Raw genomic sequence first — 13,402 nt, forward strand, 5'->3', positions numbered from 1 at the left:
GTAGAGAGACGACAAAGAAGCAAACACAGAGAACTGCTTAATGGCATAAGCATGTGAAGAATCATCCAAAAACTAACAGATCTGAGAACCCCCAAGACCAGGGAAGTCTGTGTTTGAATTAAATGGAATTGGGTCCTTAATATTTGTAAATTAGGCCAAGCAAAATAACATTTTTTAACTGCAACCAAACCCTGACTCCCTGTACTGACCTGAAAGTCCAACACTTATACAGCTTGGTAAACCCACTTTACAGCATTACTTGGCTGAAATTTTGGCCCTACAGCCTCGATCCAACGTTTCCAACTAACATTCCATGGTTTTTTGGATAACACCCACCCAACATTCTGTATCTATTTTCACAGGTGCGGCTAACTTGAAAATCTGAGCGTGGACTTGATATTTCCAGTTCTTATTTCAGTATAAAAAGGAAGGTTTCGTCCCCGAGGGCTGTGAGAAAGATTCCTAAGAATCCCATTAAAACTGCCAAAGCAGGGAGGAAGTGCTTTATTTAAAAGCTCATCCAGTGAACAGTCACCGTGCTGGGGCTGAGGGACGAAGCTCCTCCGTCATCTGCAAAGCTTCTGACTTAGCAAATCTAAAAGGAGCTCTTTGCACACACCAGGAAAGGCAAATCCAAGGGATTTTGGGTACTGGGATGTGGAGCTGAAGGTTGGGATTCTCATCCTGGCTCACCTGCAGCAGGAGGCTGCTCAGGAAGGGTGTTGGATGCCGAGAGGGCTCAGCACGTGTTTTATGCACATGCAGTTACATTTCTGAGATTAAACATTAAAAAAAACACAAACCTATCAGCACAGGACGTTTATCTACCACGGGATCTTGTTTTCCATTTAACTGCAACCTTTCATGCCCAGGAGCTGCTCTCTGCCAACACATGGCACCTGATGAACCGTTAGATTAAAGGGCACAAATGCACCTTCTCAAACCAAGTGTTCTCCTCCTGAGAAGCAGATTTCCCTCCCCTCTCCAGGCTGAGCAAGATGGAGCTGTGGCAGAGGGGAAGGAGGAGCAGTACAGCACTGTGACTTTCTCAAGGACATGCAGCAGGTCAGACTCAGAGCCCAGATCTGAATCCAGGTCTCCTGAATCCCCATCCAGCAGCCCTGGTTCTCCCAGGAGGGAGCTCAGTCTCCCTGCACAGCTAATCAAGCACATGCTTCCCCTTCCTCCAGAAATAAGCTGGAAGAGGCGTGGAAATCCACACAGCAGGATGAGGGCCAAGTTAATTATCTTCTATTCATACTATTTGCCACTTCACAGATAAATAGGTTTTTTTATCACATCAGTGATAAAGTTATTCAGAAGTTACTATTTCATAGGTCCAACAGCAGTTTAAGAAAAAGGGAGAAACAGATAAAGTAACTCATTTTGTTAACTTTAACCTCAATAAATCCTCAACACAGGAAAGCAAACATGCACAATGTCCTTTTCTCCTCAGAAAGAGCACCTGCATCTTTTTATTTGCCCAGTGCAACCAGAAAATTCAGGTCAGAAGCACAGAAGTTACACTGACAGTGGTATCTTACACAGCAGCCCAAGACTGAGATAACAAATACAACTGACAGGTCCTAGTGACAGGCACCTGCAGGGAGCTGGAAAGGGAAAATCCATTAGAGAGGCACTGTCAGGGGGAAAAAAATCAGTTTTTGTTCCAAACCAAGTATGAGCTGACAGCATCTTTTTATTGCCATTAGAAGTAAGGAGCACTTCCTGGAGCTGATGTGGACTGAGGGCTGTCCTTACTGCTCCAACTGTGCTGGGAGGAGGCAGCCCAGACATCAGCCTCTGGACAAGGCCCCCATGAGGGGGCCACAAGGTTTTCCACCACTTTCCTATCAGAAGGAGAGAGCTGGAACACACCAAAAGGACCAGGACGAGAGCAAGCTTGGTCGGTAACACCAGCTGGGGTTTGGCCAAGGAAGAAAGATGGCAAGGGGAGAAGAGGGTACAGAACAGTCTCAAGTTCATTTGGTGTGGTCATGGATCTACTGAGGGTTCACCATGGCAGGGGTGGCTCCTGCAGCCCTGCTCCTCACATCACCCCCCCACACTTCCCTCCTCACCAGGAACAGGCTCCCCATGTCAACTCTCTGCCCTTCCTTCCTCAGACTCTTCAGCAAAGGAAACACTCCCTAAATTTTGCCAAGCAGTTCCCTTGTCTCTCCACCTCGGTAGCCTTCATCCACCTGCATCTCCCTCTGTCCCTGCTGCCCAACACTTCCCCTGTCCCCCAGTCCCACTCCCCCAGCACTGCACCTCGGCGGGGGCTCCCTCTCCTCCATGGCGGCTCCGCTGTCGGAATCCAGGGCTGGGCTCTGCAGGATGTCCCCTGGCACACTTGGGTCCACGCTGGCAGCGAAGTCAGCGCTTCCCTCCCGCTGGCAAGTCTCTCCTGCAGGCTCAGGAGTGTCCCCGGCTCCAGAGGCAGGACCCTCAGGCGGGCGCTCCCGGCTCTCCCCTCCCGGACACCTCCGCAGGCTCCCGGGTCTGGGCTAAAACCTCAGTGCCTGGGACAACCAGCCCAAGAGGAGGAGCCTCTGCCAGCACATGATGGGCACGTGTGGAGAACCACTGGTGGCCTGGGGACCTACTTTGAGCCCTGCTGAGCTAAAAACCCCGATGGGCCAGGCTCCTTCACAGATGAAGGCTCCGGGTCCCAGGAGGACTTGGTCCTGTTGGCCCCCCAACAGTAATTTTCTAGAACTCAAGCACAAGTCACTCTTCTGAGGCAAAGGTTCAAAATACTGAACCATCTTATCTCAAAGAGCATTAGCAGTTGAATCTGCTAAACCCTTACAGAGGAGCAGCCAAGTACCGCAGGATTATTTTAATTAACCCTTCCAATCAAGCATCATCAGCCAGCTCGGGTATGTGTCTGCCTCCACATCCATGTGCCTCAGAGGGGGATGACACAGGACGTACCTGGACTGCAACAAAAGCTTTTTTCCCCTCAGAACTTTGTGGCAGGTTTCTGAATTTCTGAAGAAGGGGAAAGGATAAGCCAAGGTATGAAAGAAATGTTTGTCAAAGTTTCATGTGAAACTGCTACTAAACAATTCCCACAAATTCCCAACAAAAAGCAAGCTCCAGCCTTTGGGCAGCAGCCATTTTTTGGCCTACTGTGATCAGACATTTCTTCCATGTACCTGCACAGAGACTATGATCTTCTGACCACAGACACTGTGCACAGGACAGGACAAGGAAAGAAGGAACTGTTTGTGTGCATCCTGACACTGGGGTCCATCCCCCAAGCTGACAGTTTAGAGCTTAGCACCACCTTGCTCCAAAAGCAGAGGCACTACCCAACATCCTAACCCAGAAATTTGGTTCATCTGACATTCCAATTTCTCAGAGCTCTTCCCCATCCTTTGATCACCTATTAGACAAACACGCACAGAATTCCAGACTGGACTAAGTTGGAAGGGGCTTTAAAAAGCTCATCTCATCCCACCCCCTGCCATGGGCAGGGACACCTTCCACTAGACCAGGTTGTTCCAAGCTCTGTCCAGCCTGGCCTTGGACACTTCCAGGGAAGATATCACTGAGCTGTGAACACTCTTCTTCCCACAGCACTGCTCACACTGGCATCTGGCACGTGAGGGTGCACTGCATTGCCACAAGCCATAAACCACCAAACAACACAGGCTTCCAGGCACATTTCCAACCCATTTTTCCCTCTAGAGGGTTAACTTGCTCAGATATGAAGTGACATTTTATTCCCCATATAACACTTAGGAAGCTCTGATCCAAGTTTTGACAGCCTCAACCAAAACCACAGCTATGAAAACGAAACTCCTCCGAGTTCCGAACCCACAGCTGAACGTCACAGCTTTCCTCGCCTGAGTTACAATTCCTGGAGTTTCCATTTCATCTTCATTTTTTTCATAGAACAGAATCATGGAGTGGTTTGGGTTGGAAGGGACCTTAAAGCTCATCCAGTCCCACCCCCTACCATGGGCAGGGACACCTTCCACTTGGTTGCTCTAAGACCTATCCAACCTGGCCTCGGACACTTCCAGGGATGGGGCAGCCACAGCTTCTCTGGGTGAATTTTTCCCCAAAGGAATTTGATCCCATAAACCACAACTGCTCTGAAGACCTGGAAATGTACATTCTCTATGGGTACAGCCCAAGCAAGAGTAACACACACTGCCCGTGGCTGCCTCTGCCAATCCAAGAGCAGCTGCAGCACCCTGGAAAGAGGGATGTGCCTCCAGCCCCAGGCAATGCACAGAGCCAAGACAGAGAACCAGGCAATAACTGCTGGAGTGCTTTTGGAGTGTCCGTGGGGAACAGAAATCAGAGAGGGATACTGAGCCAGATCAAAGCTCGTGCTGTTCTGGCATCCTGCCTCCCTCAGCAGCCCCTGGGAGATGCCCGGCGGATGAGCACAGGAATCCTTTGGAATAGCTGTGGACACGGACAGGATCCGGCTCCCAGCCCAGGGACACTCTCTGCTGGTTCTTCCAGTCTGGTCCTCACTGCACCCCATGGAGCAGCCCCTGTGCAGTCCCAGCACAGCCCTCTGGATGAAGCTCAGTGGCTTTTGCCTCCCCTTGTGCACTGTCACACACGAGAGGCACAAAACAGGCTCCAGGTACCAAAGCACCTCCAGATTCCTTTGCTATCTCAGCAGAGGAAACCAATCTGGAACATACAGTAACACAGATTTTTAGGGCTCAGGATTTATACCACAGTCTCATCGTGACAGAGACATTTACATAACTCGGCAGCAGCACAGGATTCTCTCCCTCCAAACCCCCCTGGTCTCCACGAGGCTGTGGTGGAGCCGCCTTCCCTCACACGCACCCACGGGCGAGCCAGCAGCTCGTCTACCAGCTACTACAGAGCCACTACCCTCATCCCACCTCCCACGGCATCTGAGCATCCTCCCGGCTCCAAGACACAATCCTACAACTACAACTGCCTTGTATTTATGGGGTAATAATGTCTCCAAGACTCCCAGCACACTCTGCAACCTGACACACCCGATACTCCAGAGGAGTTTGCTCTGCACTGAGGAACCACCACACACGGTACCACGGGGGAACAGCACAGCCAACAACACAACCAGGATCACAGGACCACGAAGGCTGGAGAAGACCTCCAAGATACCAAGTCCAGCCTTTGGCCAATACCACCAGTTTACTCAATTTCTGAACATCTCCAGGCACAGGGACTCCACCACCTCCCTGGGCAGCCCCTTCCAGTGCCTGACCACCCTTTCCAGGGAGAAATTCTTCCTGATGTCCAACCTGACCCTCCCTGGCACAGCTGGAGGCCATTCCCTCTCCTCCTGTCCCTTGTTCCCTGGGAGCAGAGCCTGACCCCCCCCTGGCTCCCCCTCCTGTCAGGGGGTTGCAGAGCCAGAAGGTTCCCCCTGAGCCTCCTTTTCTCCAGGCTGAGCCTCCCCAGCTCCCTCAGCTGCTCCTGCTGCTCCAGCCCCTTCCCCAGCTCTGTTCCCTTCCCTGCACATGCTCCAGCCCCTCAGTGTCTCCCATGCCATGAGGGCCCAGACCTGGACACAGCAGTCAGGTGTCTCACCACTGCCCAGCACAGGGGACTGTCACTGTGGTCCTGTGGCCACACCAGTGCTGGTACAGCCCAGGTGCCACTGGTCTCGTTGCCCATCAGGGCACAAATGAGCCCAAGAGCAGCTACACCTGCTGGAAGGGTTGTCAGGACGAGATACACCTGCTCCCCTGACAACCCCACACGGGGGCAGGCACCTGAGCAGGGCTCAAGATATTCCCAACCTGTTTTAATCCAGCTTCACAGCACTGAAACAGAAGTTCCACCTCAATACTCTCCACTTCAGCTCACCTTACATGAAGCAGCCAGAAGAAGTTTCTGCTTCCAGAAGAGATTTCTAGACCTCACCCACTTGACCAGCCACTGGGACTGTTCCCTTGCACACACACACAGAGCACGGGAGGAGCTGGAACCCTGCTCACAAACTGCACTCCAAACTGCCACCCTTGCAGGTGACCAGCCCTCTTCTCTTGCTATCACTGTGTCATGGTCATTCAGCACTGCCCTTACCACAGCAGTCACTGTAAAATCACACCAAGACCTGCCACCACAACAGCAGGACCTCATGGTTTTGAGCCCTGCTCCAACATACAGTGACACCTGTGAGCTGCCAGCACCCCAGATTAGTTCTTCACTTGAACTTGAATTTTCCACTTCCTAGACTGCCCCACACCAACACAGGTTTGCTGAGGTGACATGAGAGGATTGATGGTGCCATGAATAAGATGACATCACACAGTCATTTAGGTTGGAAAAGCCCTCTCAGACCATCAACCTGTGCCCAATCCCCACCTTGTTCCCCAGCCCAGAGCACTGAGTGCCACGTCCAGGCCTTCCTTGGACACCTCCAGGGCTAGGGACTCCACCACCTCCCTGGGAAGCCCCCTCCCATGCCTGACCTCCTTTCCATGAGGAATTCCTCCTGAAATCACACTTTTCATTTATGAGCAGAGACCACAGCTGCCCTTTACACCCTGTTCATCAGGCCCAGGACACCTCCTCCACCCACCTCTTCTTACCCACAGCTGCAGCTCCAACAACCATCACCAAAGAGACACACCAACTGCTCCCCCCTTCCGTGCTCTTCACCAGAGCCTCTTCCACCCTCCACTGATGGGGTTCAGGATTAGCAAATCTTATAAAGATATACGATTTCCCCCAGTAAAGCTCCACCCATGATTGCAAAGGCAAACCAAAGTTATTCTTGCTGCTTGTTTACTTCCTAATTTATGAACCCCTAAGTAAGAGGAAACTCTATTTTCAAGACTTAATGCTACAAAACAGATGGGGTAAAAAAAATCTCATCCAAGCGAACACTTTAATCTCAGAGGGAAATAAGGCATGTTAAGAGAAAAAACCCTGTTATTGACAAACAAGAGATTAAAGAAAACATTACAAATAATCAGCTCAGGATCAGTTTACTTGACAGCTAGTTCTGAAACACACTGGAACTATGGTTTTACTTCCACAGTGACTCCTTTTCTGGTTTAAACACACTGAGCTCTACACCTTTGCACCAGTTCAAGACACTTGGTTTCCAATGTGGTCAACTTTCACATTTGTGTCATCAAGTTCTTACACCAGAATTTATGGCCTGATCGATGCCACCCCCCTTCTCCATTCACTGAACCACCAGTGCTGAGCAACCAAAGCTCTGCTCCAGCCATGACACCGTGAACCCCGTCATTGTTCCAGGCACTGACCTTACACTGGCAAAACCACCGGGCATTTAGAACCTGGAATATTTGCTGTGCGAGGAAATTGGCTTCAATTAAGGTCCAGAAAATCAACAAACAGAAAACCCAGTGCCTGGTAGCCCATTAACTTGGCCACAGAGAAACCACAGAGAGAAAGGAAGGGCCAGTGGGTTTATATCACATCCCATCACAGAGCTGAGCCCTGCAAGGAGAGCAGCTCCACTGAGGGCCTCTGGTCTGGGCTCAGAGTCAGCCAGGCCTTGGCTCAACAAGTCTGGAAGTCCTGGGATAGCAGGCAAACTTCCGAGTGCAGGAAAAGAAGCTCCAAGGCAAACAAGAAAACGCACATTGACAACACAAAGCACAGGTACCGACCCTCATCAATACATTAAACGAAGGGCTCCCTCACACGCTACTCCACACACGACTGCAGCCACTAAATCTTCATCAGGCAAAGATCTGGATTGCATTAGCCACGTTTTCCCTTCCTGATTTGCGAGCAGCAGGATCGCAGCCCGATCCATCTGTGCTGAGCGGGCACAGAACTGCTGCACGGCACAAACCTGAGTCAAACCTTTCACCTGTTGGAGTGTTTTCCTACAAACTCCGAGCCAGCCTGGCCCCACGCGGGGCAGGGATGGAGAGGCTGAGCGAGCCGAGCTGTGCCCGCTGCGGGCGAGCAGAGCCCCCGGACCCCGCACGGCCCCGGCACGACCCGCAGCACCGACCAGGCGGAGCTGCCAGCACCAGGGCGTAAAGCCGCTCGGGATTATGGCACATCCCACGTCCCTGGATGGGGAATGCACATGTGCCCCCACCCCTTCCCCCGCTCCAGTCCAGTTAGTGTAGTCCAGGAAACAGCCAAATATTTGGGCTGTCGGGCCAGTCCCCGGGACCCTCCGAAACATCCACCCACCGCCGCCCGGCTTTTGACCATTTAAGAGGAAGATCACCCGTAGCCAAGTCCCCATCGGCGCTCGCCGGTGTTTACATAACGCAGAACATCCCTCGCGGCTGAGCCCCGGGTACGGGGGGAAAAACACGGGGAAAGTTGGAGCGGACACGGGGCTGCACCGCCGAGCCCCCGGTGGTCCTGGGGAGGGAACCCCGGCCCGCCACCTCCCGGGACCCGCCGGGAGGGTGGAGGGTCCCTGCCGCGTCCTGCCAGGGCTCCGGCGGCCGGGCATCCCCGCCGAGAACCGGCTGCATCCCGCGGGCATCCCCGCCCAGCACCGGCTGCATCCCCCGGGCTGCGGCTCGAGGCTCTCCCGGCGGTCGCTCGCCGCCCCCTTCCCTTCTTCCCCGGCCGTACCTGGCTGCGGAGGCGGCGGGGCGGGCTATGTGCGGCTGGACAACCCCATCCCGATCCCGATCCCGGTCCCGGTCCCGGTCCCGCTCCCGAGGCTGCGCCCGCACCGCCTCAGCCGCGCGTCCACATGGTCACTGCACCCTGCGCCCCGCGCCGCGCCTTAAGTACCGCGGGGGGCACGCCGGGAAACCGAGTCCCGCCACCGCAGCGCCAACTACGGTGGCGCCCCCCAGGACTACAACTCCCAGCGTGCCCCGCGCCGCACCCCGGGCGGGGGGAGCGGAGCTGCCGGTCCGTGTGCTCGGGGATGGGGATGGAGGGACGGATGGATGGGACGGGATGGGACGGACCCCCCCGTTGGGGTCGGGAGGCTGCGCACAGAGCCCAGAGCGGGCGGCGCGAAGCGCTGCCTGCGCCGGGGAGTCCCGGGGTGCGGCGGTGCGGGGGTACCGGGCACAGGGGCTGCGGGAAAACCGGCCGGGAAGAGTAAACACTGTGTAGACGCTGAGTAAATCTGGTGTCGGCAGCGCGGGATAGCGGGGAGGTGACGCCCAAACCCTAAATATGAGGTCTGAGGCTGCAGCTGCTGGCACAGGTGGTGTCACTTCTACGGGTGCTCAGGTGGGAGCCCTCGGTGAGCAGGGCGGGGGTGGGGAAACACGACTGTCCTGAGAGAAACAGCTCAGAGCTCAGAGAGAGTTTCACCGGGTTTCCTCTGCACTAGAACGGTGTCACAGGTTTGTCCCTAACGTGACAGCCTGTCTGCGTGTGATAGCACAGCTTCAGCCAGGATGAACAGCAGTGATTAAGATTATAGTACTATTCCATTTATTAATTGCATTAAGCAATACTTTGTCCTTAAACGTTAACCAAAGTTACTTTCCACAATCACACCCTGTTTTCCATGCCCTCTGTGGGGTACACGTGGCTGGCTGGCAGCACCAAGAGCCATCTAGAGATGGGTGCAACGTTTGCCAGTGAAACGACTGTATCACCTTTATTGGCAGCAGGTGAAGGAAACACTTCCCTGTGCTCATTTCCACCCACGCACTGTGTGGATAACAGGGAATGGTGTGGAACTCCTGCCAGACTCCTTGCTTGTTGCTCTCCACAGCAGTGGGATGACGCTGGAGAATGGGAACAGGCCTGGATCAGCCAGTGGCTCAACTCAACACACCCTCCCACGGCACTGGTTGTCCATTAAAAACAGCTCCAGAGGAGCTGGAATTGTGGCTCAGGAGCGAGGACGTGCGGGAGCAGAAGGCCGTGACTCAGGAGCTGAAGCCAAGGTCAGTGCACGGTTTTATGGTTCTCCTCCATGGCTGCAATACTACAAGCCATTACTCATCAGGAATTTGGCAGAGTAGAGGTGCCTAATATCATTAGATAATCCTAATGAATTCTTGTGTAAGCAAATCTAATCTCTGGATGGTTCAGCGGGTGAAGGCTGTGAGTGGCTGCAGCCAGGGCAGGCAGTGACATAAGGACTGTCACCAGAGCCAGGGCAAAGCTGTGCCTGCTGCACACCTTGAGCAGCTCTGCAGGCAGCGTGCCTGGAAACAGCTCCAGAGCTGAGGGAGAGACCGAGCGGCAGCAGCGTGGGAGAGCTGGAACAGCCTGCCCAGGGAGGGCGTGGAGCCTCCCTCTCCGGAGACATTCCTCCTCCAAACACCAAAGGCCACATTTTCTCTCACGGACCACGTTTGCTTCTGGGTCTGAGTTCTTCAAAGGCTGAGGAGTTCATAGAATCACAGAATCCTGGAATGGTTTGGGTTGGAAGGGACCTTAAAGCCCACCCAGTGCCACCCCTGCCATGGGCAGGGACACCTTCCACCAGCCCAGGTTGCTCCAAGCCCTGTCCAACCTGGCCTTGGACACTCCCAGGGATGGGGCAGCCACAGCTTCTCTGGGCAACCTGTGCCAGGGCCTCCCCACCCTCACAGGCAAGAATTCCTTCCATAAATCCAATCCAAACCTCCTCTGTCAGTTTGAATCCATGACTTGTCCTGTCACTACGTGCTCTTGCTACTTGGTAGGTATCACTTCAGCCTGTAGAGCTGTAATGTGTGTTTGACCCAAAACCAAATGTGATTTCAGCCACAGGAAAACACCTTACAAGAGATTTTTATTTTTTGCTATTGATGAACTTCGCTCTCTTTCTCCTTTTCCAACCTTATTTTGCTCCACCTCTACCTTATTTTTAGCAATTATTGCAATTCAGTGTTGATGAAAGACATTAAGATGAGATTTGAAGTCTTTTACTTGCTTTTTATTTATATTATCTTGCTTGATTCTGCCAAATTTTCAACTAACCATTGACTTTTTTGGACTGTTTTGGATGGAAAGGGCTCCAGCCTGCAGGGCGGGTTTGCAGAGGTTTTGTCTCTGCTCTTGGTTCAGCTGCACAATGAACAGCCCTGGAAGAAAATGAGAGCAGAGACATTCCAGGACTCTGAGGATCAAACTGTCTCATCCTGCTCATGGTTGGTCTTCACGATGAGGGAGAGGATCACAAAAGCTTCCTGTCTTTAGTGAGGTCCATGCCAGCCCTGGGAGATGAAAAGCACCCCTGACAAATGCTGGGCATTCTGGAAATTCTCTCATTTCCATCATATTTTAATAGCAGTGAAATCAGAAGCGTGGTGCACTCGGTGTGAGCAAAGAGAATAATTCAAGCCTGTGTGGAAGAGATGAGCTGCCTGAGCACAGACATCATCAATAAACGATCAGCAAAAGTTCTCCAGAGTCCTCAGGATCACAAACTGGAAGTTGGATGTTGTTCAGAAGCAAACTGTAATTATTTCATCTCATCTCCAGAGAGAATAAGGAATATAAACCCTCCTGATGGGAGCACACAAATGATGCACAAAAGAATTCTGGGAAAACGAGCCATGAGAACAGCAGAGTTGTCCCAGCTCACTGGGAATCAGCTGATTTTCCAGAATTCCATCATTACACAGCCAGAATCCCATGGCTTTATTAAGGAGAAGTGATCCTGGCAGACTGCTTCCAGTTCTGGAAGTCTGTAGAATTGGGATTCCTACATTTTTGCTGCCATTTCAGTAAATCATGTTGGAAATTTGGAAGGAGAAAATAAGTTGGATTTGATTTTCATTTTCAGAGAGATTCTTTCATTAACACGTGGGGCAAAGATCCCCCTGTCAGCGTAAAAGGAATATTTATATTTTCTGCCCCCGAAGCAGCGAGGGCTGGGTTTATAATTGAGTTTGCATCCACTTGTTTTCCTGCACTCTGATGCTTTTCTAAAGCACGTCACGGGGCAAAAGGGACTAATGATGGATAATTGGAATCCATCCCTGTGAGGCCTCCCAGCACTGCCATTTTACACACAGTAAAATTTCATAGAGCAAACACAGCTGAGTGGAGTTCCTTTGAGTACTAACACAAAGCAAGCAATAAAACCCCTCCTTCACTCTGGTCGTGCTTCTTTCTGCTGCCTGTATACGCAAAAAATATATTGAATATTTCAAATTAATATCCCACAGGATGAGTCAAGATTTCTCTCAGCATAGTGAAGGAGGATCCAGAGGATCCATTGTGTTGAGTCCTGAAGCTCCCACAGAAAGTAAATATTTACATGACAGAGCAGCAAAATCTTCAACAACTACACGGGGAAAAATGTAGGAAAACAAGGGAATTACCAGGTCCCTGAGGCAGCAGATATTGACAGCTCTGGATAGAGGCATTTCCATCCCTGACCTGTTGGCTCACACAGTGGGCTCACCTGGGTACAAACTGCTTCTCGGTGACCTGCACTGAAAACTCCTGTAAAAAAAAAAAAACCAACTGAAAAACCACCCCAAATCTGCATTAACAGCATTTGATTTCACTTGGAAAGAAAAGCAGGTTTCCCTTGTTCCCCTCCAGTGCTATTTCTCCCCTCCATGGTGATGCTTTTGCCACAAAATTGGCTGTGTCATCCTTGGCAAAACATGTTTTTAGGCGTGAAAAATTGAAATCCAGAGTGGTTTGGGTTAGAAGGGACCTCAAAGCTCACCTCATTCCACCCCCTGCCATGAGCAGGGACACCTTCCACTATCCCGGGTTGTTCCAAGCTCCATCCAACCCAGCCTTGGACACTTCCTCTCTTCTACTTAAACATATCTACATGGTTTAAACTTGCCCTTATTTTAAATACTCCTGAATAACATCTTCACTCCAGTCTGGAGCAGGTGACACAGGGATGGCTCCAGGTGGGTTTGGAATGTCTCCAAAGCAGGAGACTCCACATCCCCCCGGGCAGCTGTTCCAGGGCTTTGCCACCTCCGTGGAGAAAAGTTCCTCCTCATGTTGGGGTGGAACTTGTTGTGCTTTAGTTAATGGCCTCTGCTCCTCACCCTGTCACTGGGCACCACTGAAAAGAGTCTGAAGCCATTCTCTTGGCATCCTTCGGAGATATTTCTATGGATCAGTGAGATCCCCTTTCAGGTGAGGTATTTGTGTGGATATTTGAGATATTTCTATGGATCAGTGAGATCCCCTTTCAGGTGAGGTATTTGTGTGGATATTTGAGATATTTCTATGGATCAGTGAGATCCCCTTTCAGGTGAGGTATTTGTGTGGATATTTGAGATACTTACGTGGGTTGATGAGACATTTGTATGGATTGATGAGCTCCCCCCTCAGATGAGAGATTTGTATCGATATTCGAGATCTCTGTATGGATCGATGAGATCCCCTCTGAGATTAGATATTTGTGTGGATATTTGAGATGTTTCTGTGGATGGGTGAAATCCCCTTTCACTTTTCTCTAGACTAAACAGGCCCTAAGCAGCCTCTCCTCCTCAGGGATGCTCCATGTCCCACAGTGAGGGGACAGGAGGGG

General features: G+C 51.8%; 1 protein-coding gene and 1 long non-coding RNA gene across 15 annotated transcripts in view; both read right to left on the bottom strand.

The window, feature by feature from the left end:
* Window positions 1–8,701, bottom strand: part of ITPR1 (inositol 1,4,5-trisphosphate receptor type 1) — a 163,737-nt gene extending 155,036 nt beyond the window's left edge. For 12 of the 13 annotated variants that reach the window (XM_051788610.1, XM_051788618.1, XM_051788606.1 and 9 more), the window contains exon 1: window positions 2,275–2,629. In XM_051788610.1, the coding sequence (XP_051644570.1) occupies window positions 2,275–2,300 (26 nt within the window). In that variant the 5' untranslated portion in view covers window positions 2,301–2,629. Of the gene's footprint in view, window positions 1–2,274; window positions 2,630–8,559 lie in introns of those variants that run through there. The other variant, XM_051788603.1, reaches the window with a different exon arrangement.
* A 2,063-nt stretch (window positions 8,702–10,764) lies between these two features.
* LOC127471619 (uncharacterized) lies at window positions 10,765–13,392 on the bottom strand. Of its 2 annotated transcripts, none has more exons than XR_007904701.1 (3): window positions 13,158–13,392; window positions 12,219–12,332; window positions 10,765–11,105 (listed from the first exon to the last, which is right to left on the bottom strand). It is a non-coding gene; the product is annotated as an uncharacterized LOC127471619 (long non-coding RNA). The 2 variants fall into 2 exon arrangements; XR_007904700.1 differs by having other exon boundaries at window positions 10,784–10,973.
* Between the last annotated feature and the right edge of the window lie 10 nt (window positions 13,393–13,402).

This window comes from Manacus candei, unplaced genomic scaffold (assembly GCF_025592945.1).
Source record: "Manacus candei isolate 608988 ecotype Guabito, Panama unplaced genomic scaffold, ASM2559294v1 h1tg000025l, whole genome shotgun sequence".
Lineage (NCBI taxonomy): Eukaryota > Metazoa > Chordata > Aves > Passeriformes > Pipridae > Manacus > Manacus candei.